The 18,798-nt window shown below is 50.4% G+C and overlaps 5 protein-coding genes across 5 annotated transcripts; 4 read left to right on the top strand and 1 right to left on the bottom strand.

The window, feature by feature from the left end:
• Window positions 1-426: 426 nt before the first annotated feature.
• BDQ94DRAFT_133277 (proteasome regulatory particle base subunit RPN2) lies at window positions 427-4,435 on the bottom strand. The gene is made up of 5 exons (XM_026764236.1): window positions 4,076-4,435; window positions 3,800-3,969; window positions 3,211-3,737; window positions 896-3,154; window positions 427-832 (listed from the first exon to the last, which is right to left on the bottom strand). Exons 1-5 carry the CDS (start codon window positions 4,213-4,215, stop codon window positions 485-487), a joined length of 3,444 nt encoding a protein of 1,147 aa, XP_026632590.1. The 5' UTR covers window positions 4,216-4,435; the 3' UTR covers window positions 427-484.
• A 142-nt stretch (window positions 4,436-4,577) lies between these two features.
• On the top strand, window positions 4,578-6,510 carry BDQ94DRAFT_133276 (uncharacterized protein). Its single transcript, XM_026764235.1, has one exon. The coding sequence runs from the start codon at window positions 4,691-4,693 to the stop codon at window positions 6,065-6,067; it is 1,377 nt and encodes a 458-aa protein (XP_026632589.1). The 5' UTR covers window positions 4,578-4,690; the 3' UTR covers window positions 6,068-6,510.
• Window positions 6,150-10,883, top strand: BDQ94DRAFT_176999 (uncharacterized protein). Its single transcript, XM_026772800.1, has 3 exons — window positions 6,150-6,864; window positions 6,933-7,980; window positions 8,045-10,883. The coding sequence occupies exons 1-3, from the start codon at window positions 6,487-6,489 to the stop codon at window positions 10,804-10,806; spliced, it is 4,188 nt and encodes a 1,395-aa protein (XP_026632588.1). The 5' UTR covers window positions 6,150-6,486; the 3' UTR covers window positions 10,807-10,883.
• Window positions 10,884-11,535: 652 nt separating this feature from the next.
• Window positions 11,536-12,677, top strand: BDQ94DRAFT_165272 (uncharacterized protein; the record flags this gene model as incomplete). The annotated part of the gene is made up of 2 exons (XM_026770261.1): window positions 11,536-11,801; window positions 11,912-12,677. 2 exons carry the CDS (start codon window positions 11,536-11,538, stop codon window positions 12,675-12,677), a joined length of 1,032 nt encoding a protein of 343 aa, XP_026632587.1.
• Window positions 12,678-13,698: 1,021 nt separating this feature from the next.
• Window positions 13,699-17,150, top strand: BDQ94DRAFT_133272 (putative Patatin family phospholipase). The gene is made up of 3 exons (XM_026764234.1): window positions 13,699-14,336; window positions 14,407-15,251; window positions 15,319-17,150. The coding sequence occupies exons 1-3, from the start codon at window positions 14,073-14,075 to the stop codon at window positions 16,556-16,558; spliced, it is 2,349 nt and encodes a 782-aa protein (XP_026632586.1). The 5' UTR covers window positions 13,699-14,072; the 3' UTR covers window positions 16,559-17,150.
• Window positions 17,151-18,798: the final 1,648 nt, after the last annotated feature.

Genomic DNA, 18,798 nt, shown 5'->3' with positions numbered 1-18,798 from the left:
TAACTGATTAATAGCTATAGTTGTTAGTTAGCCCTAGAGTATTATTTGTCGAAAGAGTGATTCGTTGAATATGTTGTTTAGTACCTCAGCTGGGCCTGAGAGGTTCCGAACTCCGTGTCGTGTTCATAGAGTGCCAGGCTGGTGTCACTACAGAAACTGCACTATATAAAGTGTCTGATATGCCCGCTGTGGGTTTGGCTTCATGTGTAACATGAGCTACGCTACTCAAAAATTACGAGCAGTCCACTCGGGGATTTCAAGACCATTAAACTGCATGCAGACAGCCGAGACAGGATTCAATGATTGTCATCACTCCTCACTTCTATTCCGAAGATTTTATCCACGAATAATATAAGGCACATGTAAAATAGTAAATGCTTCAAAACGTTACGCAGCTGGTGCCGCTTGCAGAGATAGAATAAGACATCAATCCATAATTATCCTAGTATTACAACGAGCAGGTTCGTAGATCTCATGGTCTACTCTACTCGTCTTCTGGCTCGGTTTCATATTCAAACTCATTCGGCACCGGCGCCTCCTCGCCGCCTTCCTCGTCCTCATCCACAGCCGTCAGTACACCGGCAGCAGCGGCAGCGCCCGCAAACGGGCCCAGATCCGCACCAAAGGGGAAGCGCCCAGCTCCACGCTGAGGTGTCTGCAGGCCAGCGGCTCCCATGGTGGCCTGCAGTCGGTCCTGCAGGGACTCTGCGACATCCGCGGCGGGTGCAGGCTGTCTAGCCTCCCTGCTGGTCTCCTTGCTGGCCGTCATCTCAATCGTCTCGCGGGGCTCCTCGGGGGTCTTGTCAAGTACGACCACAACTCCACCGGTAGGCTGGATTTCAGTTAGCAGGGCATTCATCGCAATATAACACAGAAATTGGGAAGGGCAACGTACCCGCTTGACCGGCTCATACCGGGGGTCAGGGAATGTGAGGTACTTGAGCTGTGCGGGAAGAACCCGAGACATGTTTTCGAGCTCATATCCGACCTTCTCCCGCTCAACCTTCTTCTTCTGCCCCTCGCCAGCCTCCTTCTCACCCTCCTTGTTCTCTTCTTCCGTCTTCACTGCTGTCTCATCCGTATCCATCTTGTCAGCCTGGTCCGACACCTTGGGAGTCGTAGGGGTCTGATCAATGTCCATGCTCTCGCGCCTTTGCTGCTTCTCCCGACGCTGTGCACGGCGCTTGGCCTGGGCGGTGGTCGAAAGGACGGCTGTCTTGACCTTCTCGGGCGCCTCTTCGGCTTTAACCTGTTGCTCCGGGGGGTAGTCAAAGAGGCTGGGTCGCGTGTTGCTGTGGAATTTGAAGTAGGGTACCTCGAGCTTCTGGTCGACACCAATGACGGAGGTCGGGGCGAAACTAAGGGACAGGAAGTGGGTGAGAGGGAACCAGTACCAGTACTGGACGAAGACGGCAGCGCCAACGATACCGGGCATGTTCAGGTTGCCGGTTTGCGTCTGGAGGCTGATGGTGCAGTTACGACCACCGGCGTCGATGATACCAAGGGCAACAGCGCAGCCGAACTTGGCCATTGCATCCTCGTGTCTATCGCCAATCATCTTCATCATGACCTTGCGGAGAGAGCTGACACGGGGGTTCATGGCCTCGTTCTGTTGCACAAGGACCATGGCCAACGAGATCAGCGCTCCCTGTCTCACGAAGTCCGTTGAATCCTTGAGCATCGGCTCGAGCAGGTCAATGGCCTCATCCAGACCAGTTCCGGCGCAAGAGATACCCAGTGCCATTGCCGCACCATAACGAACATGAGGGTTGTAAGACTCAGACAGTAGCTCAACCATACGAGGTACACTCTGATGCTTCCTGAACAGAATGAATCCTAAGCTCAGAACAGCAATTCGTCGAACATCATCGTTCACATCGCTGACAGCAACATGAAGGAGCTTACGCACAGCCTTGTTGCTGCTGCTACCACAGTAGGCAAGCGCGATAGTCATGATACCACCGTAGCGGAGAGCAGGATCAGGGTCGCCCAGAAGGCCGTTAATCAGCTCATCAGCAGCTTCCTGACGACCGTACATGATCAAGGCCATGCCCATAGCCAAACCCCGAACGATCTTCTCGTGTTGAGTGTCATGGGCATACTGAATCATATCCTCGAGGACCTTCATGTTACCTGTACCCAACATGATAAGACCCATGGCAAGACCGACAGCCTCACCGTTGATAGCCGAGTCGGTGTACAACACATTGCGAAGGTCCTCATAAAGCCCCTCATCGCCACTAGCCATGCCTGCAACACCAAGACCCAGAGCTCCACCATGCTGGATGACCTCATCTGTAGCCTTCTTGAAGTAATCCCGGATCACAGGAACGGCCATACCACCATGATTGGCGAAGATCAGACCATAAGCGTACAAAGATCCTCCCTGACTGTAAATCGAGCTGGCTCCGCTGTGTCCGCCGGCTGCCACATTGGTGATAGAGCGTTCCTTGGGCAGGTAAGGCTGCAGGAGCTTTTGTCCTTGGCTCAAATTGCCCCTGTGGATAACACCAAGAGCAGCTGTAGCCGTGAACTTGGACCAGTTGACAGCCTTGCTCAACCAGTCAAGGTTATCCCGGAAAAACTTGTCGTGCGCTGTACCGGCATGCATGAAACCATTCGAAAGCGAAACCGCAGAGTGGAAGATAGAGTTACGAGCTTCTAGGCTATCGCGGAGCTTGTTCATGATGGCAATATCGGCCTTGTTGTTGCGGAATAAGAATTCCACGTTCAACTGGTTGGTCTTGACGCCATCGAGAATATCACGAATGTTCTTGAAGGCCGTGCGTGCTTCGGGTGAGATCTTCGTGCGCGAATCCCCAATAGACCTAGACTGGCTGTCCAGCAAAGGATCGGATTCCTTCGACTCTTCTTGGTCCCCACCTGCTGCCTCCTGTTCGGACTCATCATTCTCCGGCACGAGCTCCGAAATTTCCTGGCGAACCTTCTGCAGGAATTCTTGCGTACTGTTATCGTAGAGGTCGAAAGAGATTTGGTAGGCGACAGCGAGCGAACGAGCGTCTCCCTTCTCAACTAGTTGACGGAGGATGACTGACGCCATGGAATGTTCGTTGAGATATACAACACACTTGGCGATGGAGAAGTAATCGGGGGCCGGGATCTCGTTGAGGAGTTCGAGGATGAGTTTGAGGATCTTCAAAGCAAGGGTTAGCTCTGGGTGTTTTGCCATCATCTTAATGAATTATATACCTCGTTGCGGAAACCGCGTTCCTGCACAATTCCCATGCAGATATCGAGCACGTACTCCATGAGTTCCTCACTGCGTCGCGACTCTCCGTTCTGTTTCTTCTCATCCTCGCTGGCCCGGAGGATCGTCTTTCTAAGCACATCGAGGTTCTTTGCTTCAATAGCGATTCCAATGACTTGACGGTAGCGCTTCTGGACGAAGCACTGCTCAAACAGACGATCGATAACGGTTTGAAGGTGGCCCTGAACACCACGCTTCAGGACTAGAGGGGTTTCTTCGGCATGGTTCACACCCGCATCTTCACCCCCTGGGTAAGCAGCATCCACTCCGGGCACCTCTTGCCTAGACAAGAGCGACTTGGATGGCAAGGCTGATTGCGAGAAAGGTGTGATCGGGGATGTCAAACTGGCAGAAGTACTTGTGGCGCCTTCGCCAGAGGTGGGGAAAGAGGTGTTCAGATTGGCTTGGTGGTCACCCGCGACGGGCCGCTGTGCCGCCGAGAGCGAGACGAAGGTATCGACGCATTTCGCTGTATATCCCGGTAAGATGACATTCTGGGTGAGCAAATGCCTGGGGAACGGCTGTTCTTACCGATAATGGTTTCCTCAAACTCGCCACCGCTATCCAACTGGAAGAGCTTCCCAGCTCCCAGAGCAAATACCATACTCTCATTGTATTCTTGAAGGTGGTAGTACACCTTTGCGGCGACCAGGGCGGCGAGCTCGCGCTCGGGGAACGATTCATCTTCGTAAAGAGCTTCTCTAAATCGCAAAATGTCAGCATCGATGCAGCCTGTGGCCGGTCGACAGGATGGGGTATTTATGATGAAGGTATGAGGCAGATGGAGAGACAAGGGCCAGTACGAACATTTGAGGAACAGCATCCACGACTTCCGTCCAGAGCAGGTCGATTTGTGAGTCCAGCGTCTTCAGAGCAAAGACTCTCAACTCAGGATCCGGCTCTGAGAGAAAGCCGACGAGGCCAGCGGCCGAAGCGAGTCCAACCATCGCTGTGGGAGGACGGGTGTGCTGTCGCGAGGGGAGTGAGGCGACAGCTTCGACGGAGCTGTGAGATTGAGGGTAAGGCGTGGGTGAATGGATGGGGTGTTTATTGGAGATCTAAGCACCTCAAAGAACGAAATATACAGAAAAAGGGCGATGAAGGAGTCAAGGCAACAAAATAACAGATGATGGAAGAGATGAGCTCGGAGTGATTAGGAAGCTTCCTCCAGAGCAGCGAGACACACGTCAATGGAAGCTGTCGAAAGGTTCCCGTGGTTCCTGCAGAAACCCCTAGAGATGGCACGTGACCGATGATGGCATGGGACCGGACAGGGCAGTTGCACAAACACTCGTGATCTGGTCCAAGACTTCACCGTCACTTGGGTTCTGAGCTGTCGCCTTTGTTTCATTTCCATATCCATAAGGAGGGGATTCTCATGTATTGGTAATTTGATTCCCTGCTATCCAGTTCTCCTTCCAAATGTCGTCGATTCTTCCGCAAGCTGGAGACAAACACCTGCCGGCTCTGCCTATCGGGACCTCTTCCCTTCATCAGGACCCTATCGTCTACATTGACCGCCAGGCAAGACAGATTCAGCGTAATTTACAGATATTAATCGATGCTCAGAGTGAAGGACTTCTGGCTACTCTTAACGGATCCCCGCAGAATGGCGCCATCTCCGACGGAACTTATACACCGACCTCGGACACAAGCAGTTCGCAGCGTCCCCCAACTATACCAATCCGCCAACCGGCTCCAGAGAAGATCGGGTTGTCTGCTGCCAGAAAGGGGATATTCAGATCTATATACGACCTCTTGAGGCTTCGCGAGGAAGAGCGAGAGATACTAACCTTCCGGATCGATGAAAGGACACAGGCGTTGGCAGATATCAATGGCTTCAATATCCATCGCGCTGGGCTAGAAGATGCCATTTCGACAATTCAGGATAACCGGGAAAGCCAGCACACCGTTGCCTTGCGCCAGGAAAGTCGCAAGCTTGAGGAGGATATACATGAGATGGAGACTAGGTTGTCTCAAATGAAAGCAAGACATCAAAATATTCTTCGCGAATTGTCCCAAATGGAAAATTCTATTGAATCGAAACTTTCTTCTTACAGAGCTTCCATATCGCTCCTAGACTCGAACGTCCGAAAGTACCTCCAGAATCCGCCCGTGAAACCTCAAGATAGCAGCTCCAAAGACGCAACCTTTTATTCCTTGAACCCTAACCGGCGAACCCTTGAGATGGCAGAGGAACACTGGCAAAAGGAACAATCGGATTTGCGAGAAAGACAACGGGAAGTGGACGCCGAAATTGAGGCCCTCGAAGCTGGAGGTGGTGTCTGGAAGCAAGTGATCGGAGAGGTTTCTGGATTTGAAAAGCGACTCAAGTCAGCAATGCGTCTTTCTATCCAATCTCAATCACAACTACTGAACCACGATGGCCCTTCTGGTAGCAAGTCGGAAGAGGATCTCGCTCGGGCAGTATTGGAGGACCTGACGCATACCACAGAGCGCGTAGAAAATCATCTAGAGGTTGCAGAGAATAAAGACTGGAAATTGCTGGTTTGTTGCATCTCGGCGGAGCTGCAAGCGTTGCGAGAAGCGCGGCAACTGCTGTTGAATATTTTCAATGTGCCTGAAACAGACATTTCCCCGTCGGCCGACAAAAGAACTTCGAACGGTATTCACACTCACGAGGATCATGACGCACATGGAGATCCCCTTGGTGTTGACAACCCTGAGCCTCCAGCTGAGTTTCTCGAGGATACTGAGGAGCACCCTCATGGTGCTGTGTCTCGCTCAGATGATGAAGATGACGAGCCGGATCCCGCCTGGCTGCTCCCTGAATCGTGAACCTATCCTCCACAGGCCTACCATTTGACTATAGACGGGTGCAAGGCGTTAGTTAGCGTAGTGATTTCGGGTGATACTCATTTCTCTGTTTGATAGACTATGACAGAGGTTCCTTAATTGATCTGGTATGCAGCCTGCAGGTTGCTGGCAAACCAGCTTAGCCTATGACGACCAATCCGCAATGCAGAGCCTCCTGCAGAACATCGGGGTATAATGTGAATTCTAATACCTACTGTATGCTACCTGTGCAGTGCGGACTTCGCTTTCTTCCGCTAATCCTGTCTGTTTTGGTTAATAGCTCGTATGGCATCGCTTACTTTCTTCTGGGCGGCGGGGCCTGAACAAGACCGGACTAGTTCCTTCTTGCAGCCATCATCATCTTCTGTCTTCTTGAATCTCAGCTAGCAGCCTAGAAAAAGATGACTATCACCCACGAAAGCCACTCCCAGTTCGTAGTGACCTGGGACTTGGCGTTGAAAAGATATACAGCGGCTGTGGGCAGACAACTCGATGATCCCTCACTACCCCACCCCTCTTCAGTGGAAGAGTTGCTCAATCGGCTGGATAGCCAGAATGGTCATTTTAGCCAGTTTAGAGAGAACAAGCGCTCGCTTTTCAACATTCTGACATGCATATGCAATCCAATTGAACGCTTTGGGTCTATGGCTGCAAGCATTGCCTCTAACGCCTTTCCAGCCAGTGGCGTGTGCTTCAGCGCCATTACATATCTTATTGATGCTGCGAAAGATGTGTCCGCATCTTATAATGCAGTCATAGAACTATTTGTCACCTTAAAGGCAAGCTTATCTGTATTCTATCAGACATACTGAGAGACATCGTGGTCTGACCCCTCTTGGAAATTTAGGACTTCCTTGTCCGCCTCGCCATCTACGACGGTAGTCGCATGTCTGATGCACTTCAAGCAAAGGTTGTTGATATCCTAGCTACCCTACTTGAAATCTTTGGTCAAGCGACTAAGCTAGTCCGGGCTGGGTTGAGAGGCCGAATCATCCAATTTACCAAAAATGCCCTGCTCGGCTCTGATAAGACCTTGCAGGGGTTGGTCGCCAAGTTGGACAGGCTCTGTCAAACAGAACATCAACTAGTTGGAGCAGAGACCCTGAGTGAGACTAAGAAGGCCAACGTGGCTGTTGAGAATCTGTCTGCTGTGCTTAATGGAGCTAGTCTTGTACTAGAAGATAACCATGGTAGGTTAGCTCAGGCTCAGGCGGATCTCCAACGTCTCGTGGAAGGTCAGAATGATCTTCGCCAGGAGGTGCATCGGGACATTAGTAGCCTGTTAGGTTCATTCATAGGGTCAGGTGCGAAGGCCAATGGTGATTCTGATTACCTGAGGACACTCCTACAGCCGTCACTGGCTCCTTCAGACATGTATTACACCTTCGCAAGAAAACGGCTGTCTGGTACTGGAGAATGGATTGAGGCAGAGGTGGGATTTCGGTCATGGCTGAATCAGGAGCAACCCCTACTCTGGATTAATGGACCACCCGGTTCTGGCAAGAGCTTTCTCGCAGAATACATTATTTCGAACCTGAAGACAAGATTTCCCCAAGGCGTCGACCAAGGTTCAGAAATCTCTGTTGGCTACTACTTTTTCAAGGACAACAACCCACAAACGAGAGGATTGCACCAGGCGTTACGAGATGTGGCATATCAAATCTGCCTCAATGATTCCGTATATGCTGGGCACGTTGCGGCTCGTTGCAGGGCACCTGGTGATATAAGCAGTCTTCAGAGCGCATGGACGACCCTGTTCCGGGACTACTTCATTGAAGGCGATGCAGGTAACCGGCGTGCCTATATTGTTCTAGACGGTCTGGACGAATGTATGGAGGCTGATCGGCAGAGTCTCCTGGAGTTTATGCGTGAGCTCACAGCTGATGAATCTGAGAGTAAGTCTACAATTGTCCTGCCGTCTACCCTTCGGAATGCTAAGTTGGGACTACTTATGTGCAGGCAAATCCAGGGTACAATTTGTTATGCTGGGACGACCTCACCTTTCGGCCGATGTAGCCGATGCGTTTCATGAGTCTGTATCATCAATTTCCATAGATCGATCCAAGAATGATGATGATATCGCTCGCTATGTAGAGCATTCTGTGAGGAGGTCCAGGAACATCGCTCGTGCGCCTTCAAGCCTGCGGAAAGAAGTTATGGAATTCCTTGTGAAGCACGCACAGGGAATGTTTCTTTGGGTTGATCTAATGACACAAGAATTGGGACGACATAATCGCGCGAGCAGTATTAGAGAGTGCTTGCAACGACCGCCAAAAGGTCTATATGAGGCCATGAGACGTACACTGGAAGGCCTCAGCGCTTATTTGAAGGGCGATGACCCCGAAGAATTGAATACCATATTGGGATGGGTTGCGTGTGCTTCGCGTCCTCTTTCTCTTCGAGAGATCGAAGCCACGCTGACCCTAGGTTCCTCTGACCAAGACGATATTCTTGACATCGAAAGCCTGCTCAGGTTGCAATTTGCATCCTTCTTGGCGCTCGTGAGAGATGATGGCCTGACAACATCCGACTTGCAGGCGGAAGTAGATTTATCCCCTCTTCAGATCGACGATGATCTTGATGAAGATGCGGAGGACTTCAAGCTTGAAAATGATTTCAGTTCCAACCCGGAAACCACAGAAGTCATGTTCTGCCATGCCTCCATTGGTGATTTCTTTCGTGATGAAAACGAGAACAAGCGCTCTGCAGGCCCCGAATTCGTGGCAATTGGGGTTGATATTGTTGAGTCGAGAATCTCGACGCTGAAGGCGTGTCTACAGTTGGTTTGTAACTCAACCGAATGTCCGCACCTCCGGAATTATGCACTTGTCTGGTGGCATAGTCATGTTAAGGCTGTCATTCCTCACATACATCGAATCGGAGGGTCTGATCTGCAGGAAATCAGAAGCCTCTTGCTAAAAACACTTCGTGACGAATCAGTATTGGAGGCTTGGATTAGCTTACGGGATGCAGATGACTTCTGGTCCTTGGATACCTTGGACCCAATCGCTAAGCTTCTAGATGATAAGCTGTTTGTGGACTCTTTGCCGTTGGACATGCGCGATTGGGTGCTGAGCAGTATCCAGGAGCCCGCGAGGCTGCTCGTTCCAGCTGCGGAGTGCATTGCGAACAAATGGCTCCAAGGCTACCGATGGGACGCACGTACATGCATGTTGATCATACATCGGATCAGATGCCTGCTTGAAGGCAAGCTAGATGAAGAATTCCCTGATGCCCCTGCTGCTTCCATTGTGCTTGATTCGGCAGAATGGGCCAAACTTCCAAAGACAGCAGAATGGAACCGGCGAGTTGCCGTTTGCCTGAGGGACACGGCACACTATGAGGAAGCCCAGGCTTACTTTGAAGCGGCATTAGAACTGGACGATCAGATGTGGCTCGCTAGGAGCGGTCTAGCATATCTGTACAGCCTCAGTGGGCAACATGAGAAGTCTCTCGAGCTCTACAAAGAGAATATTGAAATTTTGGAGACGACTTTCGGAAACCCCGAGAAGCGTGATAAGCTCCCTCATGATGTTGAGGGAGATGATGTTGCAGACACCTACCAGTCTATAGGCGAAGAACTTCTGTCACTCGGAGATAGAGCGAGTGCTTTAGTTTATTTGGAAAAGGCTCTTCATGTTACCACAGAGGGCAAGTTCCTCTCTAAATACATTCAACTCCTTGCAGAGGAGAATACCCCTGAGGCAAACGAGAAGATCATACAGCACCTGAAAGGGTTAGACACTGCATCCGGCGACAATGGCGCCACCCGCTTGACAGAGTGTCTCTCGGAGAATTCAAGATTGGTCTGGAGCAGTGACTTCTACCAGGCTATCGCGTTTGCTGCCAAATCAACAGATCAGCTCGAATGGCTAGAATATGCCTACGGGACAGCAATCGAGGTAGCGAAGAAACAGCGCAACTCAGTCTTGGCCTTTGCTCTGCAGGTGTCTTTGGCAGACCTCTTCATCAGCTATGACAACAAGGAATCCCGCGCTCTCGAGATCTGGCAGATGGTAATGGACTTTCCTGCAACTTTCATGCAGGGGAACCTGCTGATGCTATACATACAATCGCTAGTAAGCAGGTACTACGGTGCCTATCTGATTACCAAGGCCACTCAAGCCGGGCCAGGCACCGCAGATGCGGAACGCTACATTCACACACTACAACGGATCGCTAAACGGAGAGTGGTCCACTCGGACCATGTCTCCGAATGGGCTGCGAACAACTTTGCCACAGCTATTCTCGGTTTGTGGTATCACCGAATCGGTCAACCGGAGAAGGCCCGGGAATACTGTCTCCCGTTCGTCAAGCAGTTTGTCTTTGCCGATGACGACGCGATAAGTACATATACAACCAGCTACGCGTTCGCAAAGCTACTACTCATGATGGGTGACGAGTCCACCGCGGTAGCTATCCTTATCAGCGTCAGCTCCCCAGAGGAGGTAGCTTGGATTTGCGAAGCCCGATGTGGAGTGTCGTCTTCAACTTGGGAGAAGAGCAATATTTGCCGCGAATGCGCGGTCGATCTGTGTGATGACTGTGTGCGGCTGGTGAAGGAGAGGAAGCCGACGAGGGTAAATATCTGTAGTCCGGATCACTCGTGGGCTAGGATTCCGGAGGCGTCTGCTCCTTTAGGACCTGATGATGTGCGTGTGGATGAGGTGGTCTCGATACAGGACGTGAAGGGCAAGGTTAAGAAGCAGTGGGGGCTGTGATGAATGTGTGTGACTGCTGCTGATTGTATGGCAGCTATACAGATATCAATATTTGTTTTGCCAGTAACTGATTGCCTCTCTGCTTAAAACTATTTTATAGTAAATCAAAACCAGGAGTTGTGATATCCACCATATTTTCTTGGTAATATATTCTACACCAAACTTCTACTAGTTGAATAACTTCATGCTCTCAAATTTATGCCTCAAACACACGAAGATCGTGCGCCAACATGAACATCAAATTAAAAACAGCACTGTATAGTAAATCGAAAGCTTAATCCCACCCAACCAGCCTTATCCCAAGTAACGGTGGTCATCCCCTATGTCCCCCATCTCATGATCTCCACTCCATAGAAATCATCCTGAGTGACCGCCAAATTAAGTGACCGACCGACCCAACTAAACACACACTAGTAAATGGTTAGTTTGGCTACCCGTTCATCACCCACCCCACCCACCACCACCTTAACCATCTTAAACATTCATCATCACTGTCATCATCCCACTAATCCCTCCCTATTTCATTTCAAATCAACCTCCGTTTATTCATTTCAAATCAACCTCCGTTTAATCGCGCTCCTCCTCTTTTCCTTCCATACAACTTCACACGTACATATAAATACCACTACCACGCCTCACCAGCACCAGCACCACAAACCTCCTCACACTCCTCCCCCAAAATACACTGCAACCCGATTTCTTGATTCCAAGAAAGAGGCAAGGAAAGAAATGTCCCTCCCCTCCACCCCAACATACACCTTCTCTATCCCCTCCATACACGACCGCCTCCGTCTAGACTGTCGCATTTATCTGCCCCCAGATCTGCGCAAGCGATTGCTCCACGGCAGTTCCAGTTCCGATCGACCGTTACTGCGCGGGGCGATCATCGCGCATCCATACGCGCCGCTGGGAGGATGCTTTGATGATCCGGTTGTGGGGGTTGTGGGTGGGGAGGTACTGAGGTTGGGGTGTGTTGTTGGGACGTTCAATTTTCGGTATGTTATTCCTATCTTTATATCTACTCTGATACTATTTATTCGTGTATCTGGCTGTTGTGGACTTGGTGTGAGGTGATGTGATGGTTGCTGATGAGGTTATGGGACAGGGGCGCTGGTGGCTCAGAAGGACGGACGAGTTGGACGGCTAGGCCTGAGTTGGCGGACTATGTCTCTTTTTATGGGTTTATGTTGCTCTATTTGCATTTTCTGGGGGAGAGGGCAGTGCAGCAGGAGGGAGGAGGGGATAGGGGCAAGATAGGGGTGATTTTGGGTGGGTATTCGTACGGGTCGATGATTGCGTCGCATTTGCCGAAGCTTCATGATATCGTGGGCTTGGTGCGGAGGTCATCGCCCGAGTCTCCTTTTCATGAGATTTACCAGGTTGCGGAGAAGTTGTCGCTTTGTTTGAGCTTGGGCGAGGAAATGAAGCAGCCGACATATCGTCCGGCTACAGTGGAGGAGATGAGATCCGCGGCGGACAGTATCAAACTCACTGCTGCTGTTTCTTATCTCCTTGTGTCGCCGCTTCTGCCACCGGTTAATCAATTCTTGACGCTGTTTTCGAAGATGTCGCTTGATGCAAGTGCGCAGACATCATCGGCACCTGGGCAAGGGAAACAGGGACAGATACCCTGTCCCAAGCCAGCCGATCAACTGTGTGCGCATGAGACATTGGCTATCTTCGGCGACGAGGACACATTCACGTCGGCGAGTAAATTAGAAAAATGGTCAGCCGAACTGGCCCATGCACCGGGGAGTAGGTTCCAGGCGGTAGAGATCGAGGGAGCCGGCCATTTCTGGAGAGAACATGGTGTCGAGGCTCAGGCGAGACAGGCTATCCGGGACTGGGTGTGTCAGATGTCGACATCTTGATAAGATGGCTGGTATGTTTTGACATGTGTGGGTGGTCAGCCTGGTTTTATCGTGTCCCACTTCGAGTCTAGATCATGTGTGTCTGAGATACGAGAGGTTTGCGTGATAGAGTGCCAACCAGATGGTGGATTATCTCTCCCTCTTCACATGCAGGGCAGGGGTTGACGAGTGGTGGTGAAGCATGTGAAGCGGGCGTGGGGCTCGCCTGACCGTTCCGACAGAGGAAGGTCCCCTTCTTGGAAAGAGTCGATTCCGACCAGCGTCCATCTTGAGGGCATTTCAGCTGCATTTTGCATGATCCTGTATGGCTACGGTGTCTTTGCAGTGATGAGTGATGTCCCTTTGGTCTTTACTCGTTCATCGGCGAGACCACTAACACCCATGACGCAAGACGTTCCGCTCTGCTGGGATATGATGTTTGTTGCAAAACTCTCGAGAAGTGAGAAAGGCAGGAAAAAACATACAGCAGATGCTTATAGGGTCCGAGGAGATTGAACCATCCATGCCAGGCTTGTGAACCAAGGTCGCCATCTTAGGTCCAATTTAGCGCAGTTCCCGATCCGGCTGGATCTGACACCGGGTAATAAGGCATGAAGTGCAAATCTCTTTTAAGTTTTATTGATCTGCAGATTTTAGCATGCAAAGGGAATGCAGCAGACGATTGTGGGGGTATGATATCACCGGATGTATGGGCCATCGGATGGAGGAATCGCCATCGCACACATACTTTGACAATTGTACAAATGCCGATCGGGGATCCGGTGTCGGGGTCCACTAGATAAGAGTCTAGTTGTTATGGATGAGGACATGGGGTGTTCATCGATGATGATAAAGATGGAAGATGAAGAGTGGTTCTAGGCTCTTTGAGCAACAACCCGCATAAGTTGTTCTGTGAACAATACTTAGACAGTAATCCCCATCCCCCATCCCGTGACTGGGGCAATCGGCAGCACCCGCTGGAAAGCCGGGGAACCAATCAGGCATGCGGGACAGGCTGCCTCGTGACGTCTGGGGAGAAAGAGTGGCCATTTTCTCAGTGTGGCATTCCTGGCAGAAGACCAAGGCACTGTAAAAATGCATGGATCCGGCTGACTGACGGAAGGACTGGCCTTGCCTCGTGCCTGACCTGCTAAAGACGCGGCACACTTAACTCTTGCGGCTACATCTATCTACTTCCCACTGCTGCTCCGACTTACATTCCCAACATCACCAACCTCCTCCCTTCCTTCCACTTCTTTACTTCTGCCTAGGGGTAGTACCTCTCGAATGCTTTTTCGGGTATAATCCGCTAAGATCTCCGATTTGCCTTCCCGGTTTAGGCACCCTCTCCAATCCAAACTTAGTTTCCCCTCCATCTCCGCACCGATGCGAGCCTGATGCACCCTGAAGCCGGTCATGTCCATCCTGCATGATTCCTCACTTGTTCGACCTCAGTGTCATGTCAAGGGCAAACCCCGATCTCTGGAGACGTCAAATAGACCCCGTCGCTCCGTCCTCAAGTCCGTTTCTCTTCCCTCGCTGTCGGCCGTCGTCAAAAACTCGTTGACATGGGCGGGGGACACGTGGGGCTCCTATGGGAATGGACAGTCCCCAAAAGAACGCAGACTGCGTGCTGCCGTGGATGAGCGAAAGGAAGCTTTGTACCTCAAGAAGCGCAATGTGAGTTACAGGAGGTTTTTTTTTGGGATTCCGAAGCAGCCAGCATGGCTGTCAACTAACGTCATTCCAGGCTGTGACGTATGAAGAATGGCGAGACGCTGCGAGTGAACTGGATGAGTTGGAGAATAACTCTGCCTGGAAGCAAACGTTTGAGTGTCCCGACTATGACCCTCATCTCGTGCTCGATCGTCTCAAGCAGCTGGACGATGCCCGGATTAACTGTGATATCAGTCGCATGTTGTTCCTTATCCGCACGTCTCTGAGCCGCGATTTGGGCAACATGAGCAACGCGTCTCTCTACAAGCATGCTCATCTCGGGACTAAGAACCTCATCGATCAATACATTGATACCGCTCTGGAAACAATATTATCGTTGGTTGAACTAGCAGATCGAAACCGGTGCGATGTGGTGGAATCAAGGTATATTCTGGACCAGTTGCTCGCCGCGAGACAGGCTTTCGGACGCAGTGCGCTGCTGTTCTCCGGGGGAGCCACTTTTGGCATGAATCATATTGGGGTACTCAAGGCTCTATGGCAAGCTAACCTTCTCCCGCGAATCATCTCTGGCGCGTCTGCGGGCAGCATTGTGTGTGCGGTCTTCTGTACTCGTACTGAGGATGAACTGCCGGCCCTGCTGGATTCATTTACAGAAGGGGATTTTGCTGTTTTCGGGGAAGGGACTGAAGAAGATACTATTCTTCAGAAGACAGCGAGATTCTTGAAATATGGTTCGTTCCTGGACATCTCTCATCTAGCCAAGGTGGTAAGAAATTGGTTGGGCGATATCACCTTTCAGGAGGCATATAACCGAACACGACGCATCCTCAACATTTGCGTTTCCAGTGCTGGCATCTACGAGCTACCCAAATTATTGAACTACATTACGGCGCCTAATGTGTTGATCTGGTCTGCTGTGTATGATATCCCCCTACCGGGTCCTGACTGTCTTCAGACGTATATGAGTTGATGCTGACTTCAACAGGGCCGTCTCATGTTCCGTCCCGGTTGTCTTCTCGCCTTACGCCCTCATGGCTAAGGACCCACTAACGGGAGAACCAGTTCCATGGAGCGACCTTCATAGGCAATACATCGACGGCTCCGTGGACGGTGATCTCCCTATGACTCGTCTGTCAGAGATGTTCAACGTCAACCACTTCATCGTGTCGCAGGTCAATCCCCATGTTGTTCCATTCCTTCCCAAGGATGATGGGCCAGATCCATATCTAGAAAACACATTTACCGCTTCTCGCTGGCTCCGGGCTATCACCTATCTTGCCAAGGATGAAATTCTCCATCGGATGACAGTCATGTCCGAGCTGGGGATCTTCCCAACGTCTTTGACTAAAACAGTTTCGATTGTAAACCAGAAATATTCCGGAGATATCAACATATATCCGGAAATACAATATTCTCGGATTCCCGTAATGTTACGCAATCCGACCACGGAATTTATGCTTGAAGCATGCCTAAGCGGCGAGCGTGCCACATGGCCTAAGCTTGGGCGAATTCGCAACCACTGCGCCATTGAGTTGGCCCTGGACTTGGCCATTCAGAAAATGCGGGCCCGAGTGGCTTTCTCCCCGAGTCGCGTCCACGCGAGAACAGATAACATTACCGGCCATTCGATCGAATCTCTCGACAGCAGCGGTGGCCGAGGACGCTTATTGAATCGGAGAAGCTCCTATAATCATGAAATTGAAAAAATCAAACAGGCCCGGAATGATGCGGGTCGACGGACAAGACCATTCTTGCAACGATCCCGCAGCGTATTGCTATCCGAACAAACGCACCGCATCGACTCTGTGGCCTCAGCCAGACTGGACCAAGCAGTTCAACGACGCCGTCAAAACAATCTTAGTCAACCTTTCAACATCGACGATGGATCTTATAGTCCTTCTTCTGGGAGCGACGAATATAGTGAGGAAGCCTCCCCTCGGACCCGCGTCCCGCTAGAGCGACATGTTTCATGGGACCCGTCATCATCTGACGACCCGCCTTCCGATGAGGCGACTCCTCATAGTAGCACACAGTCACCGCATCCATCTTCTCCCATACATATTGGACGAGTGGCTTCCCAGCGGGCCCCTGTTTGGACTCCCGATCTATCCGCTCACGCGCTGCCAACAACACCTGAGCCATCGTTTCCGCCTTCACCTCACCACCTTCGAATGACGCCCAAGGCCTATGTCTCCAATCCCACTTCCCGTAACTTTTACAACTGACCAAATACATATGCATTGTCTCTCGAATTCAGTTGTGACGTATGTGCTGGAACACTGCGATCGACAGAGAATATAATGACGAGGTTCTTCCCTTCGGTGTACATACTATATATTGACGAGGATATTTTGGCTTGGTAGGATATACTAGCTTGTTGGGCAGTTCATGCGTTGATTCATGGCAATGGGTCTAGACCAGGATTGCATCTTAGAATCAGACGACAGGACTGGAGTTATCTTTCTACAGGGTTGACGGTATAGAGACCACGCTTGGGCTTTAGACTTTTCTCTTGATTTTGAGGGCGGTCCGCTGCTATCTGCACCGCTATCACAGAAATAGAGTCCATTCTGTAATGCTGATTTATCAGCAAAGCGCAATGTGAATCAATCGATGGCGGGTCCAAGATGCCCCCACCTTAAACACTTCTGCCAATGCTTTATTCTACATCAGTGTATTGGTCATTACAAGCTAGCTATACATGCCAGTGGTCTACCCCAAATCGGAACATAATCGAGATAGCTCTGAGTTTATTGCCACTCGCATCGGATGGCATATGCCATGCATGCGGTTTCAAATTGCAATGACAGACATAGCGTGATCATCATGAATTGCCGAAAGATTAACCAAATTGCGACAAAGTTGACTATGAACTAGTGCTTTGGGCAAATGTTGGAATAGCGTCGGGTCGCAGGAGATGTTGAGTTTGCTGCTGCGGTTGTTGCAAGGTATAGTTGTCACTGTTGGCGTTGTTGATCGGCGTGTGTAACTGAGAACAAGAGCGGTAAGGATTGTTCCTCCACTGCTTAGAATCAGCGTCTCACATTCGTCTAGCTTCTCGAGGTACGCTGGAAGTAGGAGAGGCAATTGTACAACAAGATGATTATGGGCCCACCTTGAAACCTTCATCAGTATTACTGTCACCGAAAAGGCAAATGCGTTTGAAAAGGCCGTCAAGTCCTGTTTGAGCATCGAAGTACATGACATGGGTAGGGACGTGGTCCGGATCGTGAAGGGCAGGACGCAATAAGGGAGGATATTAAAGCCCTAATCCAAGCTACAGCATAGTGGGAGAGGTGTGAGGCCATTTTACGAGATTACTTGAGACAAATACAACCGAGTGAGTTTCATGGTGTGTCGTTCGGCTGAATGGTTTGGCGCATTCATACCTGCTACTAATATCTCCTTCTAGTACTCGCATACCATGGCGCTATGGCTTCTTAGGCTACTCGGGTATATATCACGACTGAGCAGCTTCTCACTGCTCTTCATTTGTCGGATCCCTTTCCCAAAGTTGAAATTGTAGACCTTACGATCGGCGTTATCACCACTGAGAGAAGGAAGATGCTTGTCTTGGGAGGACTCCAACATGGAACAGGATATCTTGCAACAAAACTTTAGCTCGCCACTAACCTACATGTGTTCGGTGTTATTCAAGTCTCTCGACCCAACTATACCAATAATACCAATCGCCTTCTTCTGCCGGCAACACTGCAACGCCCAAGATAGCCAGGCTGGAGTCACAGAGATGATGAGATCTCTGATCGACCAAGTAATCATTAATCTCGCAGAGACTAACAGTTTAGATCTCAGCTTTTTGGTAGATGAGCGTCTTCACACCATTGCGAGGCAAGATGTGACGATCCTCTGCCGCCCTTTTCAGAAGTGGTCAAGCGTATCCCAAGCGGGGTCGTGATATGTATCATCGACGGTGTCGAATTTTTCAGCAATTCAATTCATTTACCTTTGATGAATGTGATAATGCGGTTTCTTAATGATCTCATGGGGATTGTGGCGGGGAGCCGGTCAAACCTGGTGTTTAAGATGTTAGGAGCCAGTCTTGCCCCCCAGTGGTTGACACGCTTAGCGCTGTACTTAACTCTAGGGAATATACCTAGGAAACGTCAAGAAGCGCAGGTGATGAAACATTTCTTTCACTTTTGCATGCTGTCTAGTATATCTGATTGTATAGGTGGAACAGGCTTTCATGGACTGTTCTCCCTTGGAAATATTATTGAGCTTTCTCTTTTCTTTTCTTTCTAATGGCTCGTCAGATCCATGAATTATCAAGATATCTTACTAGGCACACTTCCTGCTTCCGCGCTCTGGAAAATTATGTTCAATTCCCTACTTTATTTCGGAAAATTGTGATCTTCAGACTGAATAATTGCGGTTGCCGATAACCTATGTGTTATAGCCTCGTGGAAATAAAGAGAGCAAATAAAGGGTAATGGCCTATAGAAAA

This window comes from Aspergillus welwitschiae (assembly GCF_003344945.1).
Source record: "Aspergillus welwitschiae strain CBS 139.54b unplaced genomic scaffold BDQ94scaffold_1, whole genome shotgun sequence".
Taxonomy (NCBI): Eukaryota; Fungi; Ascomycota; class Eurotiomycetes; order Eurotiales; family Aspergillaceae; genus Aspergillus; species Aspergillus welwitschiae.
The sequence above is the reverse complement of the archived record's forward strand: the minus strand, read 5'-3'. Positions and strand labels throughout refer to the sequence as shown.